General features: G+C 42.1%; 1 protein-coding gene across 2 annotated transcripts in view; it reads left to right on the plus strand.

Annotated features, from left to right (window-relative positions):
- The window catches only part of LOC105689129 (calcium uniporter protein, mitochondrial), a 38,770-nt gene that overhangs the window by 3,263 nt on the left and 23,154 nt on the right, over positions 1-12,353 (plus strand). For both annotated transcript variants that reach the window (XM_012405936.3, XM_012405937.3), the window contains exon 2: positions 10,585-10,741. In XM_012405936.3, the coding sequence (XP_012261359.2) occupies positions 10,585-10,741 (157 nt within the window). The remainder of the gene's footprint in view (positions 1-10,584; positions 10,742-12,353) is intronic.

Raw genomic sequence — 12,353 nt, forward strand, 5'->3', positions numbered from 1 at the left:
ATGCGTCGTCATCGTCTCGATTTGCATATTTTAATCGAACCAGCGGCGTTTGACGTTTCCCGAACAAATTTGTTGAAAAGGCGCGCCTACAATTTCACGAGACAATTTGTTACACGGTCCTTGCACGGTACATTATCTTCGAAAACGGCGAGGGAAATTCGGGAGCGCGAAGCTCGTATTTAGTCACGTCTGATGCCCCTGCTTTTCCTCATTATGTCGTAAAACGCGTGCAGGGCTCTTTGGTCTAACTAATTTAACGAATCAAGCCGCTATATAAGCGATGCATGGGCGTTGCCGAAATCGTTGCACGGAGAGATTCCCGATCTCCATTTCTCGGTGCAAGGTACACGCACAAAATTTATTCATTCATCGACCGTTGGGAATACTTGATTTTTATTTTTCTTATCGACGCCGGCTGACCCCATTTTTCTAGCGATAGTCGCACTGGCATACCGCCTATTCTTTTTCGCGTTCTTCTGGCACGCCGTATTACAACTTCCGGGTTTTCCTCGCCAAATTGCTGGACCTCCGGAGCCGAATGGCAACCGCAAATATTGATTACACCTGATGATATTTCGTTTTAACTGTGCGCTCCGGATCGTTCGAAGCCCGTATCACCAGCGGTGCAACTATACGCGGCACGTTTGCAGACCAAGCTGTTTTTTTCTTTTTTTTTGTTTTTTTTTTAATCAGAAATACTCGCACACATTTTCGAATGCAGAGACACACACACACGTATATATATATGTACGGAAATTCGCTGCGTAGGCGCACGAACTATGGGTACTACTCTCTATGTTACCGTGTCAATATGTACCCTATTCAACTGTATGCTTGTTTTTTTTTTTTTTATGTGTGTGTGTACGTACGTGCTGCGTGTGAATAGGTGTAAGAGTTGCCGCACCAAAAGCTCTAACTCGGTTTGTTTCTCATGTAGTAGCTCTACCCTCGGCTTTACCTATATACATGTATACCGTCTAGATGATAAAGCTGAAGCTTCGTACATCGTAGAAACTTTGAAGCTCGGACCATTACCTGCGTTTATTATTTCTCCGCCCGGCTACTTCAACTTCGCAAGAGACGTACTTCACCTACTGGGAGATGTGCCTCTGGAAATGACTTCTTTTTTTGAGAAAAAAAAAAAATAAAGGAGAAGATAATAAAAAGCACCCTTTACCAAATTTTTTCATTCGCTCATTTTATTCAACTTTCTTTTTCTCTACCTTTTTTTGAGTCGAACAAAAAATCCCTTTCGTAACGCGGGCTCGTACATACATACATTTATTCATGGGTGACATTTTCTCTGGAAAATGGATCCTCCAATATATCCACATTATTATATTGTACACTTCGTACTTTGACGCGCTGCTGCGTACACACACGAGCTTCAAAAGTACCATAGCGTAACATTTATAATCTGGTTTATATCGTACGCGCGCTCGAGGTTGAAGTTTTAATTAATTTTTGATTTTTATCATTTTCCCCCCACAGTGTGTTTAGAGGTTCGTGCACGGATTGCACACATTTTTTTTCTTTCCTTTTTTTTTTTTTTTTTTTCTTTTTTTTGGGTAAATTGGTATTTCACATCGGTATTACTATTTTCCTCTGTAATAGCGTTTTATTATAATTAAAAACCGAATTGCTTGACAGGTTTAAGTAGCTCTATAGTATACGCGTACAGAGTAGTGAAGGTTTAATAAAAGCTCTCGCCGTGCAGCGAATCAAATTAAAAGCGTATATATAATACAAAAGGTACGATTACGTTTGGAGATTTCTATTGATTTCGAATAACGCTGCAGATTAAAGAATTCCAATTACATTTATAGCGACGAACGGGCAGATTTTTATCACTTTTTTTATCACCGAAAGATTAAATAATAGTATACATTATATGTAATTACATTTCATTCCAACTAAATATGTCGTCTAATATAATGTGTTGGGAAATTTTTGAACGGAAGTCCTGCGGTTGACTCGATTATTGTATGCTTGGGAGCGAGTGACGTCATCATAGATACGTGATCAAGGCCCCGCTCGTTGCATCCGCGTGTTTCCTATCATGTAACGAGAAATGTTTAGAGAATCGTTGAATCAGCGTCGCGGTTTAACAGCAATTCATATCCAGACGAATCGTAGAACTTGGAACTTCTCATTCTTTTTTTCCTTTTACTATTATAACGTCATAAAACGATTCTTTGAAATAATTACACCTAGCGTCATTCGGCTGTATATATATTTATAATCTATATCTTTACCGATCGTCGTATACGACACGTCGTTGCTACATAATTGTACCTCGATTCACGCACACATAGCGCCAAAATTATACACGTCACTCGAATACTTGTCGCACATCGCGCACAGACACACGGTGTGTATACTTACAATTAGTCATATTTGTCGAGATGAATCGTAACGAATTGAAAAGTCCACACGCGTCAGGTCTAACTCATGGGAAGAGTCGTGTGTCTGTATCGACGTCTATACCAACTGGAAGGGCGTGACCCAGATTTTGTTGAATTTTTTTCGTACAGAAAATTGAAGAGAGCTACCTGTAGGTATACCCGCCAAATTGAGGTCGTGGAAAAGAATGATGACAAAAAAAAAAAGTTTTGAATCAATTTATAGTATAGGTTTTGATGAATTTTTTTTTTTTTCGAAATTTTTTTTCTTGTTTTTTTTTAGGGATACACACCCTTCTGGTCGTCGGTAACTGGCATTCGCATTAGACCTGTGACGATCGCGACAATTTTGGTTCGGTTCCGATCGAAATTATTGAAAAAGAATTTTCTAGATCGTATCTCATATTTTGTGAACTTTCTTTCTGTTGAGATCGGCGGACACCGGACCTCGGGTGAAAAGTCAGTCGCCGCTATCGGCTGTACACTCATATGCACGTGAATACATGTGTCTGTACGTACGTATACACGCGGTTTTCATATGTGGAAAGTCGAAGTAGCGACACATTTCCATATACACACATATGTACGTGGGTACGTGTCTACCATATTACATGCAGTCGCTTCGGCTGCTTGCAGCTGTACGCGATGAGTGTCCTAAGAGTACGTTGACTCTTCAAAGCGTATTTCGAAGCGACATCTGCTGTTAAGACCTTAAATCGGGACAATATTCGGCCTTGATTAAGGCGTCGATAAATCTCAGACGTTTGCAGATATCGCTTTTCTTATTCTATTTTTATTTTTCATTCGAAAACCAACGAACGTCCTGTTATACCGCCCATTGGTGGACTCGTGCACGTGCTTGACAATGAAACACAATTGAGCATAAGAAATTGATAAAAAAAAAAAAAAAAAAACATTTCTACCGTTCAACGAGTTCCTATGCCTAGGTGATAACTGCATTATAAATCTGGTACACGTAACTCGTGAGGTTCAAGGTCTATATTTAAACTGGACCACCAGTTCGACTGTATGCTACGAGCTACGATGACGAGTGTCGGTTTTATTACTGGATGTAATGAAAGATCGGTACATTTAGCAACGCCAACGTCTATAAATATAAACGTCATTGGTGATTATCAGAGTGAAAGTAGTGGCTTACCTACGCACGCTTGTTCCACATATAAAACCAGTCGAAAAAAAAATGAAGTAGAAAAACAAAAATAATTTTTTTTTTTTCACGATATAGACAACTTTCTACGATCAGATAATATACATGGACACACACAAATAAAATTCGATCGCTCGTGCCCGAACTTGATTTACGTTTTATTCGACTTTCCAAACGTAAATTGAACGAACGAAAAAAGAGAGAGAACGAAAGAGGGTAAATTTTTGCGGATAGTTTTGCAATTTAAACCAAACGTAATCGAGAGAATTTTTTCAAAGCCTCACGCGAGAAGTGAAATACCCATTCCACTAGATTTTTTCTCACCCCGAGAATCTATCTTTCTTCTCCCATGTGTTATACGTCTGTAACAGTCCGCTACGTATCGTACCTCGCCGGAATTTTAGAATTTCGAAAAAGATTAATTTAGGTGGGACCGACTTTGCTCTACCCTAAAGTATATAAGAGGGATCAAAATAGTACATGGGTGAATGTGTATATAAAAGGATGCAGCGTACGTGAAGAAAATGGTTGAAAATACATACCTAAGTTTTGTACTATATATTTCAGCTACGAGTCCTGTAAATAATTTATCGAATGGCGTGCAGTGTAACCTACATTCCGTGTAAAACCTACTATAGGATGTACCAAGGCTCACTCTCATGGTATAACAGCTCTTGTACGTCGAGTTAGCTGAGAGGATCAGTATATGCGGGAATGTACCCTTCAAAGTGCGAAGGAACTGCGAAACTTTTCATCTACCCCGCGATAGCCTCGTAATGCAGCCGGCAACGGGGGTGCACCGGGGTACGTAACTGTTTCAAAATTTCTTTGCGCTGCGTAGAGTACATACCTTGGCACATATGTACGTACAAAAAATATATATATACATATATATATATACAACGTGTACGTGCGCCAACTTATTATTCTCTGAGGCGCAAACCATTTCACGTTATTCATACATACATATATACACATATACATTTGAAACGAAAACTTTGCCAAATGTCCTTTCATTCTGTCACCGATAAAACTCCCTTCAAAACGCCTACCATAAATTAAAATTATATCTTATATGCTACATGCACGTTATGTACTCGCGCCTCTCGTGGCCTACATTCCTCAGCATATTGTATACGGAAAATCCGGAAGTGTTCCTTTGGATCCGTCTAGACTAAATGTCGGCGGTAAGTCGGATGGAAGCTGCTGCAGTACCTCATGTATTCCAGCAATTGGACTTACATACACCGAGAGCCAAGAAAAAGGGCGTATAATTGCACGGAAGCGAACCACCATATGCCTTCGTACTTTAACACCAGGATCTCTCGGGATGCATGGGAAACAAATCCATTGAAACAGTCGATCAATTATGATTCACGTCTTCTCGGTCATCCGTTAAGTTCCGCGGATATGGAAGGAATCGTCGTTTTTTCAAAAACCTATAAAAACCGACTTTGATGTTCCAACGGGGCTATAGTCGCGAATTAATTAGAAGAAGAGTATTTTCTTGTTTTTTCAGTATCCGTTTATGTTGAAAAAATTCGCGATGAAAGGGTCGGCTGAGGCAAAAAATCCGCTGAAAAGAGATCGAAATTCCGGGAGAACTTGAACGAAATTCAAATTGAAGGGTGAAGATTCGGACGCGGAGGTACAAGAGTGGAGAGCTTCGTGTTTACGTTGTTATTCGGCAGTAGGATACGCCACGGGGACGTTTCAGGGGTTCCAGACTGCGGACGCTGCGTCGGGCGCCATGGCATCGATCTGCCACCCCCGGCCAAAACTCCACGTTCAGATTATACCTATGTATACACGCACACCGACACTCATGTACACGTACACGTGTATATGGGGTCCCAGGGTGGTGTATATATACAACCAAGGTATACGCGCTCAGGTTATATCTTACCAAGATTCTGAAAATGTACGCACGAACCACTTTAATAGTCCTCGTTTTTTTTTCACCTCCCGTTTGTTTGTGTCCTTTGCTTTTTTTCCCCGAGGAATTCGACCCGACTAGCGCCAATTCCTGAGTACACGTTTATCTAGCGCATCGAAAAACGAACGGTCGTGATTAAACGCATAACGGACGTACATCGACTATGATACAATCCGTAACTCAATTACGTGAATCGTACAGCCCGCGTCTCATCTTGGCATATCATTTGTATTTCTATTTCAGCTCCGGGCGTTCACGATAAATAACAATAATAATGCGAACACACGCGGAGAGCTTTTACAACATGGTCGCAATTTGTTTTAGAACATTTCTGTAATAACGTGGTACGTATATATATATATATATGTATATACCATACATGAGGGAGAAAACTGCGCAGCACCTACATGTTTCACGTGGTTATGGAAATTAAGAGACAACAAAAAGGCGCAATTTGACAACCCGTATTAGCTCGCTGAAAGGGGTGGGAATCGATTTTTTTCTGGTCAAAGGTCAGCCTTTTATGCTTCTAATCACACTCGCTCTCACGTTGTATATGCACGTATATATACGTATGCAAATTAATCTTTATCACGTCATCTGTTGCGAGAAGAAAAACAAAAAACAAAAAAAGCAATGTGATGTTACGTAGTTTCGCTGTTGTGGGTTCTATCTTATTTTTTTCCGGAGTCGGTCATCGTACATGCACGCCGTAGTTTCTTGCCTACCGAACCTCCACATTCATCCACATGATCGTACGGTGATCGCCATTACCCTAATGGATTATTCACCACTGGCGCAATATCGGAGGAATGTATCCGCAGAGAAATATTGCGGCCATTATATAGGTCGTACTCCTATAACATTTTTTTCTGAATCCGAGTCGAGAAGAGAGGAAAAAAAAAACAGAACACAGCAACAGCAACTCTTGGAGGTATTTCAGCTAATTGGTTACCTCGCATATTATCGTCCACGTGACACCGGCCACGATGATACCGGAGTATGTGATGTTCGTGTTACGATCTGATTTATCGATGTGATATAACGGTGGTATATAAGAAAGTTTTCAAATTTTCGACTACGTGTTCGCCACGACCCCCTCATGTGACACACGGGCCTCCCGAAGCTTGTAGCTTAATACATCGATGTAGGGGAAAACTGTGCCAAACTCCGTTCGATTCTTGCGACGAAGTTTTTGGCGCGTCTATGTGTGTGAGAAGAATATCGGTAGTTTGTTCTCATCGTTATCATTTTTATGCAATTTTTTTTTCTTTATTTTTCATTTATAGTCGACGAAGAACGCTACACACAATGTACTTTTGATTGATGAACGTTGGCGTGGGTTATCCGAAGTCTCCGCAAGTTCTGCGGGTCGTCAACGCGTGTGTGATTTTATATTTGCGGAATATGAGAGAGGCGCCGAGCGGGTATAGCTTCTCGGCTTCTACTTTATTCCCTAACCGTTATTATTTCTTCTCCTCGCATCGCTGGGGTGTAAAAATGAAAGGCGTGCAGGGTGTAACTCTGGGGATGAGGAGACTCAAACGATACGCTGCGCGGTCTTTGAAAGCTAAAATAAACCGTGTGCAGCTTCGAGCTGCTTCTTGAGTTGCACTACAGCTACTGGTTCAGAAAATATTTTCAGCTCATAATCCGTCCGACTCATTCTTCGTTCGAGTGATCTCCGTCTGGCGAAACAATTGTTATCAGGACTAATTTCTACGGCGTGGAAAAATAGGGAAAATCACTTCATCTATAGCTGCTGCAATGGCGGTCGTGGAATACTGGGAATTGTATTTTTATACATTACGACGACTCGTGCCCAGGGTTTCTACTTTTACATTTACCCCTGGCTCAGCTCTGGATTCGTCGTCCTACTTCCCACGCCAATCTAAAAATCTGAGACTAAAAATCAACGGAAACGGTTTACTGTTCTACCGAAATCTCGTTCATAACTCCTTTCCGCATGCGAAGTGCTATTCCAGGTTCGGTTAGTTGTTTTTTGTCGCCAAAAAGTAAAATCCGCATAATCCCAACGCGTATGCACGCGAAATTTGCTTCGTTTGACGAACGAGATCATAAAATCTACTCACCAGCTAATTTTGGTATACATACACCTACTCGAAAACAGGTGGACTTGATAATTATAGTTGAGAATAATTTAGACAGCAAAAGCCTCGCGGTGAAACGCCACGGGATCTAACGACATGAAAACTGTCAAGTTTTAACGCATGTAAGAGACCTTTCGTCGCACGAGTTTCCTAGATACTCACACGAAACTCATCCGGATAAAATTCATCGGTCGCATGTCACGCAGCTAATGCACGGTTGATGGGATAATTTCGTTGACTATCGATTCGGATATCGCATATTATCGTGAAAAAAACCATCTGAAGAGGAGAGAGAAGAATTTAGAATGATCCGATAAAGCGGCAGCGGCAGGTGGTGGTCGATTTAAATGGAAAAGAAATGAAATCTCGTATACGAGCGGAGCTCATAACCTGAGGAATCCTCAGAACTCTCGACTGTCCCATTATAGACGCTCGAAATGTTTCGCCAGAACGACTTGTGTCTCTTTAAATAAATAAGGAGAGACGTCACGTTAAATATAATTCTCCTTCGCCTACGTGGGGTATAGAGCCTCCTTCGACGAGATCAGGTGGGTAATAGAAATTCGAAAGATATACCTCAACGCTCGTTCCCACAGCGATATTTCACGAACTTAAATATATTTTATTCACGATCGCACCGCGGCCTCCCCAGAACACCTTTTTTACCCCGTGGCTCAGCTAAAACAATTGGCCATGTATACATCGCGGCGGCTATCAATGAAATGAATAAATAAATGAACGGAGATATTTCGAGACGAACTCTGATCTTCTACCTCCACCTCGCACGTTAAAAAAATAGTTTATACATATATATGCATACTAAAGTCCCGCAGATCCCCCAATGATCCATAAAGTATTCAATTGGAATTGACAGGGCCGAATTGTCCGCGAGACGAAAGAATTATCGGGATTAACGGTGACGCGCGGGTGTTGAAGAAGACAAAAATAACACCCGGTGTACAGCGGACGATCGCCAATAACCCGAGACTCGCGTCCAAACAATTCATTTTACCCTACCGATAACCGCGCGGGCGGATATATGAAAAGCCAAAGATTGATCGGTCAACATTACTACACGCCCATGTATAAGGATATGAAATTCTGATTGAGCGGAATATTTTACATAGAAATATGGACGGGCTTTTGTAAAAGCAGCTTCTATTTTCAAACTCCGTTTCGCGTGCACACTCGCTTGTAAAGAGTACACTCTTTGTATACGCGGGGGTATATACGATGTTAGGGTGAAAGGGTAACTTGACTACCCCGAGTAGCGCGCGTATTATATAAATATTACGGGGTGTGTTCGCGGCTGCGTTTTCATCAACTGTTGCCGCTACGTTGCAGCAACCCTCCTTGTTAACGCGTGTATACTTCCGTACGATATATACATGCGTTGGAAAGGTCATCAACCGCTTGCTTTTCCGCCCTAACTCGGCTCCGCGGGTTTATACTCGGGAGGAATAAGGACTCGACCTAATTACATTCGTTATCGCGAGCGGCATCACGCCGTAATCGTCCTAATTCACTGCGATGAATTAGGCGCAGAGAAATTTTACACGTATCGTATGATCGCTCTGTGTCCGTTCTTACACGGCGGTGTTCGCCAAAAACGCGTTTAATTTTTTTTTCCGTCGAGTTTTTGCCTCTTTCAAATTGTTCGGTCGATCGCATCGGAAGCCATTTTCTTCTTCGAGGAGAATTTCTTTGGTATTCTTTTATTTCCAACCCTCGAAGTGTACCCCTCCCTCGATTCGAGTATCTTTTATCATTTCTATCGCCACCTGGTTACCCTCCCTTTGGACGAATACACGCGTGTATTATAGGTACACTGTTACATCAAAGTCGAATATACAAATGTACCGCTACGATTATGTAGAATTTTTCATTCACCGACTTTAGGGGAAACGCTCGTTCTTTGAACTTTCGAGCGTTACAAAGCTCCGCGTTTTTTGCGACTAGATACGTTACCCACTTCGGAATGGCTACGAGTGCGTTCAGACGTCCTTGACTTTTGCGGTTGACAACGTGTATACGTACACATATCTAGAAGTATATATGTATGTAAACGTTGTTACATAATTTTACATACCGTCTCCGCGTTCGGTCGCGGAATTTTATCATCGCGACTCTTGTACCGTTGCGTCGAGATTATTCACTCGAGAAATGTCAGCGAGGGTAAATTCAATCGTGTATGAAATAAAATACCTCCTACCCCCGCATCCGAACCAGCTGATGCCGTTGTATAATGCGGTAATATCTGTAAGAACGTCAAATTTTGCATTTGTTATAGATTCTGTCAACGGCAGGAACTTGAATTATTAGAGCGACGCGATAGAGAACGTCGACAGATTTCGATGACACTGACGAATAAGTAAATGTGCATGCATGCGAGTATAAATTGTTGAATAATCAAGTCGACGCTCGAACATCTCTACACGGTGGTATTCCAGTAATCAGTTGTTCGTGGGCTATAGCTTATATCGGCTCGCACGTTCCCTCCGATAACTCCAATTATCGTACAGAGCCTAGACACGTTGGTTTAACGATCTTCCGGCGATGATTCCGACCCATTTACGAACGTTAACCCGCGGTGTATGTGCGGTACAGGTGTTAGCCAGCCCTGTTCCTAATCGCTATCAATTACTCCGGCAAACAACCCTCGTTGTGAAATTCGTTCGAATCGGCGCCGTGCGGGTAACGAATCAATTACAATCCAGCCAGAAAATCAACATCCGCTGCAATTCATTCGCGTCGTAGCTTCGGCGGAACGACGCAGCTGACTGCGCTTTTCGAACGGTAAATAAAATTTACCTTCGTTTTTGTTTTTCAAGCTTTACCACCGCGATCAAAGCGCGCGGAGTACGTCGACTGCCGTTCTGAATATTTTACTTTTAACGACGGCGAAAAAATGGAACCAAGATCTTCAGATTTCGTCGAAGTAATACGTTGAATTTGTTCAATTTTCAGGAAACGTGGTGCAGAAGATGGTGGAGCATCTCAAGACGTGGACTGTCGACCACAACTCCGTCATTTTCGTCGGCCAATCTGCAGTTGGAACCCAACTTGAAAAAGGAACAAACTAAAGAAAAGAAAAGTTTCACGGATCCCGCAGCGGAACTAACCGGTAAGTTTTCATCCGGTAAAAACTATCAACTTTATTCGGTTTTTCCGTCGTGGGTGGATTCGCAGTTGTTGGCCGGGCGCCCGACCAGAAAAATCAAAGTTCGCGGCGCAGCGGGTTACGGTATCGCCTGCGAAATAATCCTTTGATTTGATCCCATTAATCCCATTTTTCATCGTCGCTGAGAAAGGTCGAGACTGCTCACCTTGTCGCAAATTATGTTAAGGACTCAGGATCAATTATAATGTGATGTTGAAACGCGATATCTTGAAACTGCGTAAATTTGGGGGATGAAGTATTCGGATCTCTTCGGATCCTCTCGAAACCGTTACAGAGATCACTTCACCTCTGAACGCCTTCTTTCGGTAAGTTCTCAATTTGCGGGGGGAAATTTTAACTCTTGAAAGAGAGAGTCGAGTCGAGTCGAGTCGGGGATGAAAATATTATACCTAATTCGGTAAATGATGCGGAAGAGAGGGGGGCGAAACTCGTAACGTCACACGATGTATACGAGAACAATTGTTCGAACGCTGTACGCGGGTAAAACGATCCTTAAAATAAGAGAGTACCGCAGAAATGAACAGCGGAAGTTGTTGTACGCTGCAGAAATCAACCAACTGTTGATTTCCCTACACAGACCCTTCTTTGTACCATGGGGGTGTATTCTTAGGGTAGTGATCCCTAACGATCCGAATTTTACCCAGTTCTCGAGCTCCTCCACTGTGTACCATGTAATAATATAATTACGTTTACGGGTAATCTTCGATCAATGATTGGTTGATACCTCTTCGTCAAATATGTACTCCGACAATGAAGTCCGCGAATCGATACTCGCCCCGGGGTCTCGTTCGTCTCGCTTTTCCGCAGGAAGCAAATGTGATCAAAAATGCGATTTCAAAAACCGTAAAAATTGCAGTCAAATAAATATAAGTACATGTGTGTATATTTATACGCTTATATATATACATAAAACGTCTCTATATACCTCATTGTAAATCATGTCGCGTGCGTGCTCGCGCCCTCATACCATAATAAAGTAGGAAATATCACCTCGCACGCGACATCTTCCATCACGATATTTTTTTTCTGTAAAATTGTAGGGTCGTGCAGCGGTCGCGGCGTACCTTTGCATATTACTTTCGCTCTTTTGCCATTTCTTCTTTTTTGTTTCGTTCACCTGTAAACGTAACGCCAGAGCAAAATTTCACTCGGAGACGGGCCATCGATCATTTCCGGTTTTTTTTTTTCCTCACTTTTTCGACACTCCGCTCCGTTCTCCCGTCGTCCCGTATCTTCTTCTCGTCGCACAAACTCTTGCGCGACGTTTGCTCGCTGCATTGCTCGAATGTATTTTGGGTTGCAACACTCCGGCGCAACGTGAAGCAAATATCGTTGGGTATATTTAGAGTAGAGAACTGTAATATGACAGGATATGTTTTGCCTCCCAAAAGTTAATTTTGGAGAAATCGTTTCATACATGACTAGCCCCCGACGTTGCCATTGGAACGTCTTCGTCGTTTCTCCCACGTTTTGAGTTGACCGAATTTTTTCACTCGTTTCGTCAGGGAATGAGCTAAATTAAATTAGAACTGGGACGTTCGAATTATGGTCTGTG

The sequence above is a fragment of the Athalia rosae genome, chromosome 2, assembly GCF_917208135.1.
Source record: "Athalia rosae chromosome 2, iyAthRosa1.1, whole genome shotgun sequence".
Lineage (NCBI taxonomy): Eukaryota > Metazoa > Arthropoda > Insecta > Hymenoptera > Athaliidae > Athalia > Athalia rosae.